At 36.3% G+C, this 16,212-nt stretch overlaps 1 protein-coding gene across 1 annotated transcript in view; it reads left to right on the forward strand.

Moving 5' to 3' along the window:
• The window catches only part of ROBO1 (roundabout guidance receptor 1), a 289,711-nt gene that overhangs the window by 195,999 nt on the left and 77,500 nt on the right, over positions 1–16,212 (forward strand). Inside the window, exons 4-5 of the mRNA XM_030447251.1 lie at positions 11,457–11,577; positions 15,486–15,624. Of these exons, the coding sequence (XP_030303111.1) occupies positions 11,457–11,577; positions 15,486–15,624 (260 nt within the window). The remainder of the gene's footprint in view (positions 1–11,456; positions 11,578–15,485; positions 15,625–16,212) is intronic.

Raw genomic sequence — 16,212 nt, forward strand, 5'->3', positions numbered from 1 at the left:
TTCCCTCAAGATTGTCCTCTGATAAAAACCAGATCAGATCTACTTCTGGATACTGCTAATGGTTATCAATTTTGTGTTCATGAAATAATGCAAGGAAGAGAAACCAAAATCAGTTTTATTGTTTCTCCTACATTGCTTCAAATGACTTCCATGTATTCTTATTGAAGAATTGACAGTAGCTAATCTTGAAAAGTTCTATAAGGTAAAGATGATCTATTTATTTAGGTGCAGTGGAGAATGCCAATGCAATTTTTATTTCTGCTATGGAGTAGATTACTTTTAATACCAAGTAGCCCATAGTTTACTAGGTTATACTTCTGTTTCTGTGTGTGCAGGATGAGCCTGGATCAAAATATAATACATTATAAAAAACAAGTCTAGATACAGCAAATATATTATTTTAATCTTCTCTGCATAGAATGGCCTGCATTTCACCTTGTTCCTTGCATGGATGTTCAAAGGAGTAGTATTAATACCCATAGAGCACCATTTATGCTTTAGTTCTTACCAGTCTTGAATGAAAGTTTGAATCTAATAGGATTTTCCAGAACTTTTGTATTCAGAAATTTAAGAACATTTAAGCATTTTTAAAAATATATATTAGAAATATTAATATAGTATTCTACCAAACATCTCTTGCCAAATTCCAGGGAAAACATGTAGTATTTCATTGCTATCCACTGAAAGTGCATCTCCTCACAGGACAAAACTTTTTTGTGATTTTATGGCACTTTTGTCATGTGTGTCATATGGAGCTATTTGAAACAGGATCTTCAGGGTGCTTCCTTTCACCCTCTAAATCAATCATGCTCTTAAGTTATTACTTTTTTGGTCATTCTGGTAGAATTTGGCTTTATTTGGTCTTTAAAAAAAGTCAACAATATAGCTGTATTAGAAAAACTCTGTATGAAGTACATTGAAATATAATGTCTCGTAGTATAATGCAAAATACAGTGCATAGTTGATGAACTCATCTCACAACATTGTTTTTATGCTTATAATACTTGAGTATTATTAGAACTTTTGCCACTGATTTCTCTATGTTTATCCAGGGTTTGAAAGCCACAGTACTAGTTTTCCATTTAATGTGAATTTGCAAGGGTAGCAAGTATCATTTCTTTACCTTTTCTGTACATAAGTAAGTGAAACCAGTGGATCTGTGTTGGAATAAACATTTCATCTAAGGTAAATGAGAGAGAACTTCTCTCTTAGCAAAATTTGATGGAAGATTGTACTCTCGTGTGGATACTAGGGTAGTTAATTTTGTTTATATATTGCAGTAGCAGTAGATCCTGTTATTGTATGTGTTAGAAAACTAGGAAGAAGACAAAGGAAGCTTATTCATAAGGTCTTCAGTTTTTGTAGATGTAATCGAGACAGTCCTTTAAATACTGTCTGTCTTCTATGTCTGTTCTCGTATGTCAACTCTCCCTAGCAATTTTCATTGAGTGCTTTTGCAGCATTTTCCTTACTTATCCTTGAGATTCATCAGCATGAGAAGAAAGTTAGCAAAGACTTGCAGAAAAACGCCATTCATAAATATTTTTCTAAATAATATTTTTATGTATTTGGCGTGCTGTCTGGATTCGCGGAGTGTCTCAGGAATGGTTAGTTCAGACCTTGGTGGGACTCCAGCTCAGAGCAACGTTTACTCATCCCATTTGTAAGTTGTCCCTAATCAGTGGCGATGAAGCCTTACGGAATTTTGCATTCTATGGGCTGCAGGCAGCACCTTTTGGTGATCTGCATTCAGAAGCAGATTCTGAAAGCAGAATTTCAGACTCAGCTAGCTGACCATGTCAGTATGTCCATCTGATAGTCTTCAGTGTTGACTACAGCTGACCCTACCAGTGGCCAAGGATTCCTAACTTTTACCATCTACTTTTGAAAAATTTGACCAGAATGTTAGGTGGATGAGTCTTTTTAAATACAGAAGTGTATCTTCTTTTCTGTTTGTCATGCTAAGTCCTGAGCAAATAAACAGTCATGTCTTTAAAAGTGCTTACTTTAGACTGAACAACTGGGTTTGCTTTTGTTTTGGAAGTGTAGTTTGGCTGTTTCTATGGTTTAAGTGAGGAAGGTTTACTATGGGAATGCAATTGCAGTTTTTAACTTCCCTGTTGCTGACATAAAAAAGGTAATTCATTTCACAGGAACTTGAATCTGATCAGGTAACATTGTTAGCTATATGTAAATATATCTTCCTATTCATTATGTGGTGGGGTTTTTTCCACTGTTCATACAAATGATGTCAAAGATGAGGCATGCAGCCTAAAGAACAACAGGCAAAATGATAATGCTGAGTAACTTCAATTTCTCTGCCTTTTTTGCAGTCCCATTCCACCAATAGCAAACTGCCACAAACAGGAGACAATGATTTCCATACCGTATCTATTTTGTTTACTTTTGCTTTGTAAATACAAATGGAAAAAATCAAGCAGCTTACACGTACAGTGCCCAGAACGGTTTCTCCCCGCTTCCAGCCACTTTTTTTCTATCTTTTCCATTGGTGCAGTTTACAATGCCCTTTAACAACAACAAAATTTGTGCCAGGAGTTTAAACCCACCCTGACATCTGAGGGGAACAGCAAGAAACTACTGAAAAGGAAGCAATTATCCCAGCAGGGCTTCAAAGCCCCCCTGAATAGCTCGGGCAGCCCCCAGCCGTGAGCAGAGGAGACAAGGGGAGAGGAACTATTCTTCAGGCTTCACTCTCTGTATTCTCCTGGGCTATTCATGCTCCAACCACTTCCATTTTACACACTGAGCAATAAGCAGTTCACTGCTCCAAAGGCAAGGGCTGAGTGGGAAGAGCAGAACTGGTAGGCAGCATGTTCCTGCTGACACTGAGGTGTATTTCTCAGTGGAGAGCCTAGCAGTAGCCCACAACTCTCAGATCATACAATAGTTAAAGGGTGGTGATGGGAAACATGAGCATCAGGGAGCAAAGATCCTGATGTATATAAAGAATGGGAACTGTATGTTTTGTTCTGCTCGGTTGCAACCTGTGCTGGTTTATTTTAAGAGTAACAGAGACTCCAAGTACCTTCTGGCTTCACAGTCCATTGCTAAAGATCAGCTTATGTAGAATAGTTCTCTGTGGAAACAGAGGCCTGAACATTTGTGAACAGACTGAGATCTGCAGGACCTTCCCTGCCTGTTGGATTTGTTTGGAGTATCTAGAGTTGGGGGAAAAAAAAAAAAAAAAGAGAAAACAAAAAGAATGACACTGGGCTGCTCTGTTGGTGGGGAAATGGGGATTTGATCTTTACTATTGTGTTCATGCATTCTCCTCCTTGTTCTTTGTAAGTTAATTTTTTTCTATCTTGCAGAGACCTTATCTGTAGTTGGTCCAGTGGCTTTTCAGTGCTCCTTCAATAAAAATGAAAGTCACAGATTTGCTTGTGGTTCCCTTGTTTTTACCTGTCCTGTAGCCCAAAGCTTGTGCACAGACATCAAAAAATACAAGGGCTCTGTGATTTATGATTTCCATGTGCTGCACTCACAAAAGCTGCAGTTATCACTGATGGAACAGGGAAATGTGGCAGAGTAATAGATGAATGTTGTGTTTAATTGTTCATGAAAAATGAACAATCTGGGATGTGTGTTTCGGTTTTTGACTATGTTGCACAAATTAAATGAAATGTTTTAGTACTTTCACAACTTTGTATGTCATGCATAGTCTTGGTATAAAAGTTAGAGTTCTACTAAGTTTAGTCTTAGAGATAAATACAACAGAAACTTAACCTAAGTTTATGTGCTTTTTTGAAATGTGATCTTATTTCTTTAACTTGTCATCTTGGTCAAAAGTCAGAGAGTCAGTAATTTTTAAGCTATTTTAGAAAACAAATTTTTCCAGGGTTATATTTTGCAAAATATTTGTGTATTTATAGTGTTTAGTTGGTAGAGCAAGCACTTCTTCTGAAGTAAACTTGATGCTAAAGTTTTGAGAGAAAATATTTTGAATGAGAAGTCAAATCTATCTCAAATTTTAAAATTGTTAAAATACCAACTTGGAAATATATGAAAGAATGCACTTTTTGCCACCTGTGAGAAGTTTTATTCTCCTAGTTTGGTTCTCAGTTTGTATTCTATGCCATAAAGGGCTCAGATTCCCTCCCAGAGGAAGACAGAAATTCCTTCTTCTCTTGAGAAGCTGCTGAGGCAGCTTGCAGGGAGGAAAGCTTTCACAGGCAATCAAGTGCAGGAAGTGCAGTGGTCACGGGAATGATCTAGGAGCCTGTAATTTACATCTGAGGAGATGTGTCCTCTATTTGAGGCAAATGGGAGTCTGAACCAAATCTGCTGCACCTCAGAAGATCACTGGATGATTGAAGCCAAAGCTGAAAAAAGTGATTACTGCACAGATCCATGCTAGGAGAAAAAAAAATCAGAGTAATTCTTCTTTATTTCTATTCTTTCACCTCAGAGTGTGATGATTTTGTTGTTCTTTTTGTTGCACTTTTAAGTTTATGAGAACCTTGGTTTTGAATGTTAAAGGCCCTCAAATTCTTGTGGGAGCTCATTATAGAAGACCTATGAACATCTCCCTCAAAGCTCTTGATAACTTCAGTACTGTCAGAACAATTCACTTTAGAAGACCCTATATCAAGACCTTAAAAATTGCATATTTTGGCACAACGGCCGTGAGAGATCCACATTCTGAAAATTGTCTTTCATAGAGTACAAGTCCTACTGAAGTTATATCTACCCATACTTCTGCACTTTGAAATTGAAAGTTAGGACTGTGCTGTTAGAGACTCGTAGGAATGTAGGAAATTTCCAGTCGATGATGTATGCCCCGTGCTATTGAGTTCTCTTAAATCCATGCTATTGACCTGTCAACATGAGCTTAGAAAAGTAATACAATATTGGTCAATACCTAGAATAACATTTAAAAACTGAAATCCTCTTGAAGTCGTCAGCTGTGGTATTTCCCTCTGCATAAACCCACCTGGTATTGTCTGGTGGTTCCTGAAGAGCCAGTCTGAAACCATCCTTGGCTTCATTTTTGGTGTCTTTTCAACACAGCCCTGCAGAGTAGTCTTGCTTCTGTCTTTTGCAGTGTAGGCACTCACAGTTGGAAACAGGTTGCTAAATTTTTCTGAGGAGTATGTTTTTTCTTTTATGGTTACCAGGTAGGATTTTTTTTTTTTAAATGTTTTACAATTTTTTGTTTGTTAGGATTATTTTTTGATCTTATTATTGCAATACTGAGAATTTTTTTGTGGCAAATAAATCTCAGCTTGTCTGAGATTTAGTCCTTGGAGGTGTGTAAATAGCACAGTGGTGATGATGCTTGAAAGAAGCATACCTGTGTAACAGATACTTCAAATCATCTGACTTGCTTAAGGGGAGAGAAATTAAGACATACCAAACACAAAGTTCAGGTCAAGTTCACTTTTACTTCTGATTTCTGTCACTGATTGCAGTGAAATCTGTATATGCACCAGTACATCTAGGATTGGTTTATGAATGAGATTAAATTTACAGTTTCACAGAAACATTGTAGTTCCCATGTAGGACTCAGTTGGGCTTTGTTTGGGTGTTATAGAAAAATTGGTTAGTTCCAAACATTTTTTACTTACCCAAAGGATGGTTGTATGTGTTGCCTATTAGTTAAGTTTAATCTGCTTTCTTTGCTCAGAAAATGTCACTGTGAACAAAAACTGAGATCTTGCTAGAGCAGATTTAAGGTCATGAAGGTAGTCATCATCTGCTTTTGTTGTGGAAAGATTTTGGTCTTGGTTTATACTGAAAAAAAAACCAAACCAAAAAGTACTGGATGTTAAATGTGGGGTATTTTTGGTTTTTTTTTGTTTGTTTGCTTGTTTTGTTTTTTTTATTGTAGTTATAAATACATTTTAGGAAGCATTTTACTGTTTAAAAAATTTTCATATAAGCATAGCTCTCTATTCAGAAATTGGTTCTGATTAATGTGAGCCAATACAGCCTATTTTGAATTAAATCTTCCTTTATGATTAACAAAAGCCATGTTTATAGAAAGTAAGTTTGGGATTGTTAAAATTTAAACTTCTGAAAACTGGATATGCTGACTTATGGATTTTTCTTTTCTGAAGCTGATTTATGACATTCTGCATAAGTCTTGGCAGTTTCCTCAGTCTTGGTAGCTGGATGCTGTATCAAATGCATATGGTAATTCTGATATTTGGTGTCTTTTGATAATGCCAAGTTCTGAATAACCCTCTCTGAAGTCACCAAACAATTCAGGACACAGATAACCCTTAAGCCTTTGTAGATACCCCTCTTCTTGTAGATACAGCTATAATAATGAGGCCATAAAAGAGGGGAAGGCAGTCGCATGAGCAAACGAATCCAATTCTGACTCTGATGTATCCTGGCCAGATTGGTAGGGGTGCTAGAAACAGCAGCTTCAATCTGTTGTCATTTTATCTACCTTAAATGCTCTTTCTTTTTAAAAAAATCCAGCTTCCTATGCATTTTGCACCATCTTTTATATAGTCTACCTTCAGGCCTCTTGTCTGTTTGCTTGGTCTGTATGGTAGGGGGGAGCAATTGACTTGCACATGACAGATTCACAACACAGAATACCACTTGAAAGTATGTTTTAAACTTGTTTCAAACAGGATTTTTTGTGTCTTTGATCTGGAGGAGTCAGCATGTTCCTTCCTGGGGTCCTAGAGAGTGGAACTAAAAGCAGGACTGACTTCTCTGGCCAAACTTTGAAGTTGAACAAGAAAAACTTTAATCATTGTTGAAGACCTCTTCCAAACACATTTTGGCCTATTGTCTGAAATGTAAGCATGTTAAAATAGGTAGGGAAGAATATATGAGGTCCACAAGACCTGGAATAAGATACACTGTTTAAAATAAAATAGGTATTAATTTCTAATATTTTCTTCTCCCTGAAAACTGCAAAGTTGTCTTCTATTGCTGACATTCTGTGCCTTTCAGTCTGTACTGCAATGGGAAGTCATATGGATGTACTATTCCATTCTGGAATGCTAGGTAGGCCACATAGAGGGAAATGAGCAAACTATGTTTCCTAACTAAGAAATAAAAGCTCTGTTTTACTGTATCTACAATTGGTAACACTACTAGTTACAATTGCTTGTACTCACCTTGTTCTTTGAGTGTTTTATTATCTTTTATAATTAGATGGTACACTTTCAAAGCAAAGACCATGTCTCACAGGTTAATATCACCTGCCTGACACATTTAATTCAAACAAAATGTGATGCTATGTATGCTGTAGTGTATAAGAGTAAAATATGTGAAATCTATGATATTATATACAGAAACCCTGGCTAAACAAAGAGGTCAGTGTTTTATTCTGCAGTCTAAATTTAATTTTCTTACAGATTTAAATTTGCCTTAGAATTATTTTGCAACAGAGCAGATTTCATTTATTAAACAGAATGAAGCTAGGAACTAAAAAAAAAGTTAGAAAATGCCAGTCACCTTTGTATTTGGACTTCCAATGCATTTATCTCTTGGTTTCATTCTTTCTCATATTTCATAGCACATTTCTTTGAGAAGTAGATGAATTACCCACATATATGAAAGTATTTCTTAACTCAGACAGTTGGGTATGGATTTATACATACAGAAATTTATCCATGCACACACAATACACATAGATACATAAAACATGGTCTTTGGATAAGTATATGTATGTGTACAGCTATATTGAATACTTGGTGCTATGTTATAGAACCCTTGGGTCAGTTTTTATGGACTTGATTTATTGCTGACTGAGTTGATTCATTATTTGTATATCACTTTTCGCTGCTGGGTGGCCATAATTTACAATTTTGGACCTGGTTAACTCTATGGGTGCCTAGAGTTTTCTGTCTGAACATCTCCAACTATCATTTAAATAAATAAATGAAGTGGACTTGCTTGAATGATCAATTTTACTCATGAGGAGCAAACTGAGGGCAGGCAGGCAGGTAGAAAAATAGGTTTCAGTAAGTCTTTGTAAGTCACCATGCTATCTTATATTCTCTTATACATACAGCAAACCATATGTGTTACAGGCAGCTGAAGATCATCTGTGAACCGCTAATCACAATTTTTTTCTCTCATTGGTATTTTGTGCTATTTTTGTACTCTCTACTTGCGCAGCCCTGATAAATTTTCTGGTAGGCACAGAACAAGATCCCGAAGAGGTGTGAAAGTCAAAAAGTGCCTTAGCATAATTTCTGTATAAATTTTCGTCATTTCAAAATTTGACTTCAGGCTTTGGCAGTTCCTAAAGCAATTCTTCTCCCACTTACCAGAGTAGTGCAGTAGAACTGTTGGCTGCGTATCTTGTTTGTAGGAAGAAAGGTCTTATCTTTGCCTGCAGTATGGTAACAGTTCTTCTGGAGGTTTGAGAGGAAATGTTACACTGTCTGTTGTTTTCCCAAACCATTATATAATTTGTTACTGTGAAGTCCAACTGGTGCCTACTGGAGTGGGCGCACAAAGATGAGAAGAGCTGAAGCACTCGACTTAAAACGCCTCAATTAACTGTTAAGCATCCACAAGCTAATACTAGTTGTAATTTGCATGAGTTCAGATACTGCCCCCCAAGATGATTTTGTTGTTTCCTGCCCTAAATACCACAAAAGAATTTACAGTGCTGGACTTACTAAGTATGAGCTTAGTCAGAGAGGGAAATGTAGCAGCGATTCTTCATGTGTTCCTACAAAAATTACCATGCATGTATTTCCTTGCGTATTTCGTCAGTTCAAGCCATTGATCTGCAGTCCATAGGTACTTCTCGAATTTCCTATTGAGAGAAAAAGTAGCAAAGATGGCTCATAGATTGTGTAGATGTGTTACAGCTACAGATTTGGAACAGGCTGCCCAGGGAGGTTGTCTCCTTCCCTGGAGACATTCGAAGCCCACCTGGATGTGTTCCTGTGTGACCTGCTGTAGGTGACCCTGCTCTGGCAGGGGGGTTGGACTCTGATCTTTCTTTTGAGGTCACTTCCAACCCCTGACTTCCTATGGCACTATGATTTGATTTGCTGTATATTTTTAATAGAAGAGCTTGATCTTAAGAAGGTGCCTAATTGTTAAAATTGAATGGAAAATTTGGATAGTGACCCAGCAGAGGAAAAGTGCTTTCTTCTAGCCATCTACAAGTACTCTAGTTATAGACACAGGTAATTCCACACACACTTGTGGTATATTTTATTGTAACTGTGTAATTCAACACAATTTAATGTGCCATAGCCATCATTATATCTTAACTTTTAAACCCTTCTTTTGTTCTAAGGCAAACAACAAAAAACAAACAAACAAAAAAGATGAACAAAGGAAAACCCTTAGGAAAAATAAAACACATGCAATAAAATTCCATCTTGGAAGCTCAGCCTCTTTTAGTGGCTATGTCACATCTTTGGAAGTCTGTCTTAATGTCCACAAGGGAATGCTTCCTCTACCCCGCCTTCCTTTTTTTAATCTCAAAAATATTGGAAGAAAAGCGGGTTTTAATGATATTTTTAGTTGTTTAAATGTTTCTGCTTTAATGCTTCTCTCCATGTAATCTATGCTTTAAAAGAGAGTCTTGTGATTCCTAGAGGAAATTCCTACAAAAGGTTTTGTTGGAGATTAAAATTTGCTCAAAATATATAGTTGTGTCATATTTTAATGGACTGAATGGGTTTTTCTTCAGTGGCAAGTCACAGAGGAGCACAAGTGGTATGGAGTATCAGTAAGATTTAAGAGCTTAAGATGTGTGAAGATCACTGTTTGAAATCATCAGCTGAGTTGGTGAATAATTGTGATATGTAAATAAATTTCCATGTTAAATCCAGTGCTTTCAATATTTAAGTACATTTAAAATATATATTGCTGCATATCTGTATCTGGATATACAAATACCCCAAATACATGTGGAAATTTTCTAAAACTGTTTGTTTAGGGTTTTTTAGAAATTCCTTGCATATATTAATTTGGAATCAGAAGCCTGCTGTGATTTATGGAGTTGTAAAACAGGAATAAATATAGATGGCCTTTTAATAATATGCTACATTCTCATGCTTAGCATTTCAGAAAGTCAGCAATCTAGAAATGCACACAGATCTTTTAAAAACTTATATTTACAGGTCACTTTTATTTTTTGATTCTCCATGCCTAAAATCCCCCTTGAAATTTCAGCATTACTAGGTTTCTGTATGATAAAGGACACACCTTCTCCATTCTCAAACAAGCAATGCCAAAGGCAACAGAATGAAATTTGTATGCAACACTATCTACGCTACATGTGCACATTCATTTATCTCAATAACTGACTGTCATCTTTGTGTGCATACATCTTACAATGATAATAAGAACCCAACGCTGCTCAAGATGTCAAATTTTCAGGGATAGATTTCTAGCTGCAGGCGACTTGAGGAAAGTACCTCATATTGAGAACACTCATGCTTGTCACTGGCCACATTAGACCTTTTCATCTGGCTTCGTATGTGGCTTTTATTTATTGTTTACTTCCACCCATGCCATGAACCTCAGTGATTTTCATGTGATTGGACACATAAGTGGATGTTCACTTAAAATGTAATTAATCTAATTACGTAACATTTTCATATACTAAAGCAAACATGCTACATATTTATTATCTACATACATTTTGGTGAACTTTGAAACTTATTCAACCATTCTGCCAATCAAATGGGAGAATAAATACTTTTTAAGGGCAATAGAGTATTGTCATATGCCTTTAATATATATCTTTAAACAAAATAATAAGATTTAGAATCACAAACAGAAAGTATATTTTTTAATTTTTTAATTTTGAGGTTATTGGAATTCCATTATCTTCCAAAAACTGAATTCAGAATTAAGTGCAGAATGTTATTTCCCAGTAAGGATTTAATTGCTTTTTCCCAGCTGCTTATCAGCCTTTAAAATTACTTATTTAAAGGCAAAGAACTGGAGAATCAAAAATTTCCTTTCCTTCCTTTAGAAATAAAAACCAAAACAAGCAGAAAGATCATGAATAATAACGTGCATGACCAGCGAGCAGTTGGATAACATATACGTATTTCTTGTCAAGGAAAAAGTAATTGCAGCTCTTGATGGGAAAATGAGATTTATGTCTAGTGCTAATCTTTACTCTCCACCTGATTATATCAAACTGAAGTAGTACGTAGGGAGGGATCGTAGTCCTTCTGGTGAACAAGTATTAAACAGGCTGTTGAACAGCCAGTGTTCCATTATGCGGGATGAAGAAAAGAGTAATGGGAGTCCAAATCTGAGAAATTTTAAAATTCAGATATAAAGCTAAGTAGCAAGCTTTTCTTGTAAGAGAAGGGAACTATGTTAGTGGTATTTTTTTTCCACATTTTTGTATAATTTGGAAAATCTCTGATGTCTTGATAATTTTAATTACCTGTAATAAGATCTTTTTCAAGTTAATACATGCTATTAAATCATTAATTCACATTGAAGTATTTTTTATTATCCTTGATCTCTCCTAGATCAGAGGAGGAAAGCTTATGATCACATACACAAGAAAGAATGATGCTGGTAAATATGTTTGTGTTGGAACAAATATGGTTGGAGAACGTGAAAGTGAAGTTGCGGAGCTCACTGTATTAGGTAAGAAACCCTTCATTATCAACGTGTTAATGTCCAACTTCTGCTTTGTCCTTGGTAAGCCTTGTGTTAAGGATTGTTCTCATCCATTTCCTTTTCAGTATTTATGTTGAAAACATTCTAGCAAATGAGTGGCAGTTAATAGCTTTGCAATCAACCTAAAATGACTTTGCTATCATAAGATGCTTTCTTTGTTCTCAGTATCGGAAAATAATACTAAGAATGAAGTATCCACTGACTGGATGAGTATTGTAAAATAATAGCAAAACAGAAACTAACATCACTAAGAAGGAGAGGTTTTAATTTTTCCCTCGTTGAAGGAAGTTGGAGTTATTCTAAATTTCTATTCTAAATAACCATCATTTCCTTTATAGTTGTGTGTACTAAGCATTGTAAAGACACAGCAGGTCTACTTGTTTACCTGATCCTAACAATAGTTTCTTTGAGCATCGAAAATTAGGTTTTAATTTAGGGTAACAGAGCTGAGCTGGAAATTGGATTTTTGTTGCTCTTGCAGAAGAGAAGTTGTAACTCAAAGTGCAATCTCAGTTGTTTTTCAACGTGGGAGAATTGCTACATGATCTCTGTAGATGCAGCTTTGGAATATCTCCTATATTACTTTGAAGTAGAGGAGACCTGAGATAGCTTACTTGATCCTGCAGAATGAATAGATGATTTGTCATCACAGGATTTTTTTTTAATTAAGATCTAAGATATGTACTGTCAGTCCTGGCACTTTTTCCTGCCTTCACTCCTTTCTAGAGTAAGGACCCATGCAACCTGAGGTCCTGCTCAGAGTTTTATTTAAAGCAGGATTTTCCATCATAAAACAAGATTGTATGCTGTATTAAAGTTGTTGAAACTGAATGTGCAGCACTCGAGCACAGGACTTGAGCGCAGATCCTATGAGGAGAGGCTGAGGGAGCTGGGGGTGCTCAGGCTGGAGAAGAGGAGGCTCAGGGGAGACCCCATCACTCTCTACAACTCCCTGAAAGGAGGTTGGAGCCAGGTTGGTCTCTTTTCCCAGGCAACTCTCAGCAAGACAAGAGGGCATGGTCTTAAGTTGTGCCGGGGGAGGTTTAGGTTGGACATTAGAAAGAATTTCTTTACGGAGAGGGTGATCAGACATTGGAATGGGCTGCCCAGGGAAGTAGTGGATTCTCCGTCCCTGGAGATATTTAAAAAGAGACTGGATGTGGCACTCAGTGCCATGGTCTGGTAACTGCAACGGCAGTGGATCAAGGGTTGGACTTGATGATCTCTGAGGTCCCTTCCAACCCAGCCAATTCTATGATTCTATGAAAATAGCATGTAACTTTTCAGAAGCTCAGGAAGAATTTCATTGTACTCCACTGTACTGTGGAGTTTTGGGTTGGGTTTTTTTTTAATTTACAGGCATTTCTGAAGATGCCGTCCTCACTTTGAGAGGTTGCTTGTCAAATTAATTTTTAGAACAGCCATAGTTACATGAGTGAAGTCCTGATGCTGGTCTCCTAGTTAACTGTACCAGGTGATTGCTCATCACCAGTCTACTACTAACCAGTGAATAATGGTAAGGACTGTTAGGTAATCTCACCTTGAAAATACTGCTCTTGCTGAACACCTGAACACCTTTAAGGGGGATGCATTGCAGGGAGAGGTCTGTCTGCCTTTTTCTTCTTTTTTTTTTTTTTTTTTTTTTTTTTTTTTAATTTATTTATTTATTTATTTATTTTTTTAATTTTAAACATATTTTTGATTTTCAGTCTGGGAAAACTAGTGAGATTTTCTTTCCAAAGAGGACAGTAAAGCTTTGAATGTCCTATCAGTCTGTGTCTATAAATCCCTAGTACACCTTATTCTTTCAATCTAGATATGAATTTAAAAGTATAAGAAACATGATTTTTTCATATATTAAAATCTTTAAATGTAGATCTTCAGTTTGTGGGTTTTGGTTATTTAGAAGTTGAATTTTTGCTTTTAGATCTCTGCTTTAGATCAGAGGGAGGATTGTATTCCAGAAGCTGTAATAGTAGAAACTTTCAAAGTATTCTTGCTAAGCTTTCCTTGTGTTTAACAAATTGTTGTGTGACAAAGATTAATACTTAAATCAGTGCTGAGACCCCTTATCATATTATGTGTTTGAATAAGAGTGTTATGAATGGGCAAACAAAAGCTCTCAGAGTATTACTTTTCCTTTAGCAAACCTATCCAGACAACAATGTGATTCTTCTGGGTTTTGCTGTTGTACAGCAGTCCTGGCCTTACCAGATCGCTCTGTTTTCTCTTGCATAATTGTGTTGAATATTCTTAATAATCTGGAGTGTTTCTTCCCTGCATTCAGATTGTTTTTTAGTGCACCCACAAAAAAGAGCCAGGAACAGGGGTGTGGGTGTGTGTGTAATGTCTATATTTGTATTGCTTTTTAATTCACAGCTAGATTCATGTCTATAGGTCTGTTTTATTTCTCACTTCTGTATGAACCCAGATTAGAACTGATATTTTAGAGATCAACTTGCTATTTCATCTGACATTGTTTGCCTAATGTTTAAAGAAAAGGTAAGTTTTCTACACACAAGTGTCCATTTTTTGTTCAGTTCACATTTACACTTCAGTGCTTTTAGAATCATTCAGTAAGGTTTTATAATACTGAAACTCTTTATTTGCAAAGTCAAAGTAGTATTCAGAACCACTTCAGTCAAACACAAATATGAGACACTAAGTATATGGGATTGTTTCTTTATCCTTCTGTCTGATGCTTTTGTGCTCCTATGAGAAATTTGTGGCATATTTTTAGGTATTCACACGTCCTGAATGTGCCAATGACTTCAGACTCTTCCAGTTCCAGAGAGATGCTATTTATACATTTAATACGTACAAGTCAAAACATGCAGCTTCCTTCTCAACTCCTTCAGAGCTTTCACAGGTTTACAGACAAAAAGGTCATTTGCCTTAGGCAAAGGAACCTGCCAAGCACTCTCCTGTTAAACCTTCTCCTTTCTTTCATGGACATCCTATTGTCAGCTGGTGCTGCCTTTCTAGATGGGTAATCCTGGAGTATCCCAGAAATTTTTAAAACACTTTTTCCCTTTATGCATGAAAACCCTGCTGCACTCCAGCCTTGCATGGAACTACAGAACTATGAGTAACTCAGCACCATAAAACTTTGAACCCTGTTGCAGGTAGAAAAGTATGTTTATCCCTTTCCTGAAGTTTCCAACTAGTAGCAGGATTGGCAGAATAGCACAGCCTGTACTGAGATCCTCCTTTTTCTCAGAAAGCCTGGAAAAAAGTATGCAACAATTAATGTGACTCTCATGAGCCAGGACTTGGGTCACCTATGTCCTACAATGTAAGTCAGAGATAAGAGCAATTTTTGGAAAACAAAAATTATTCAGAGGACATTGTGAATTTTGTTCACGGTTCTATTTTATGTGTGCTGGAGAAATAAAACGTTATCTTTCTAATGTAGCATTGAAAATGACTGCATTGAACACTACGTGCTACTGACACCTGCAGCACTGTTTCATTCTTAAATTGTATATGAAACATTAAATTTTAAAAATTAAAACCATTTAAAAAATTAAGGTATTGAATTTAAATATTCATCCACTTGATGTGTATTAAGATTTTCTGTGCAGGTTGTGTTTTTCTTTAGTTATATTAGCTCTGAAAATGATACATAAGAAGGAAGGAAGCCTGGGCTTGGATCTTGATCCACTCTTGAGAGTGTCTGCTTCCTGTGCTGAAGTTCCCAGTGCTTTCCATCTGCTTCTGCCCAGGGTTTGAAGCGAAAGGACCAGTGGCATTGGCACCTCCATCAGATTCATCACCCTGCACCCCTTGCCCTAATAGCCACAGTTAGGAAAAATTTACAGTTTGGGGAAAGAAGAGCTGGACTAATCACTTTTTTTCCTTTCCATTCCTTTTAGAGAGACCATCTTTTGTGAAGAGACCAAGTAATTTGGCTGTAACTGTGGATGATAGTGCAGAGTTTAAGTGTGAGGCAAGAGGTGACCCAGTCCCTACAGTAAGATGGAGGAAGGATGATGGGGAATTGCCAAAAGCAAGGTGCAGTACATGGATTTATCTTTTTTATGACATCTAGCTTGGTATATGATGTAGCCATTCAACATCTGACAGCTAGCATTTTGTTTTTAAATGAAGAAGACCTTACTAATCTAATAAAACATTTCAAATTACCATTGAGCTTGACTTTAAGTTATAATTTGTACTGAAGCTTAAGAATGGTTTGTTCTCAAGCTTTTGTTGTGACAACATTTGACAAATACAACAACAACAAAAAACAACCTAAGATCAATTAGTAATATCTATTACAAATTAATTATTCACCTGAAAAGTCTTCTGTAATTATGGAAAGTTTTGGAGTGGATTGAAAGAAGAAACCCTGTAAGAGTTGGCTTCAATCATCCAAATCTTCCTGTTAACTGCTCTGTAGCTTTAATGAAAAATATTCATTTTTAAGAGAAAAATCTACTTCTTATAAAGAGAAGCACATTGAGAGCATTATATAAAGAAGAGAAAAAGATGATGAAAAGAGAGGAAATGGTAAAAGGCCACATCGTTCTAGGAAAAAAAAATATTGAATCACTTGTGATTTATCTTGCCTCTTCAGCAATTCTCATCTTCTTAAAAACA

Source organism: Calypte anna, chromosome 1 (assembly GCF_003957555.1).
Source record: "Calypte anna isolate BGI_N300 chromosome 1, bCalAnn1_v1.p, whole genome shotgun sequence".
NCBI lineage: Eukaryota > Metazoa > Chordata > Aves > Apodiformes > Trochilidae > Calypte > Calypte anna.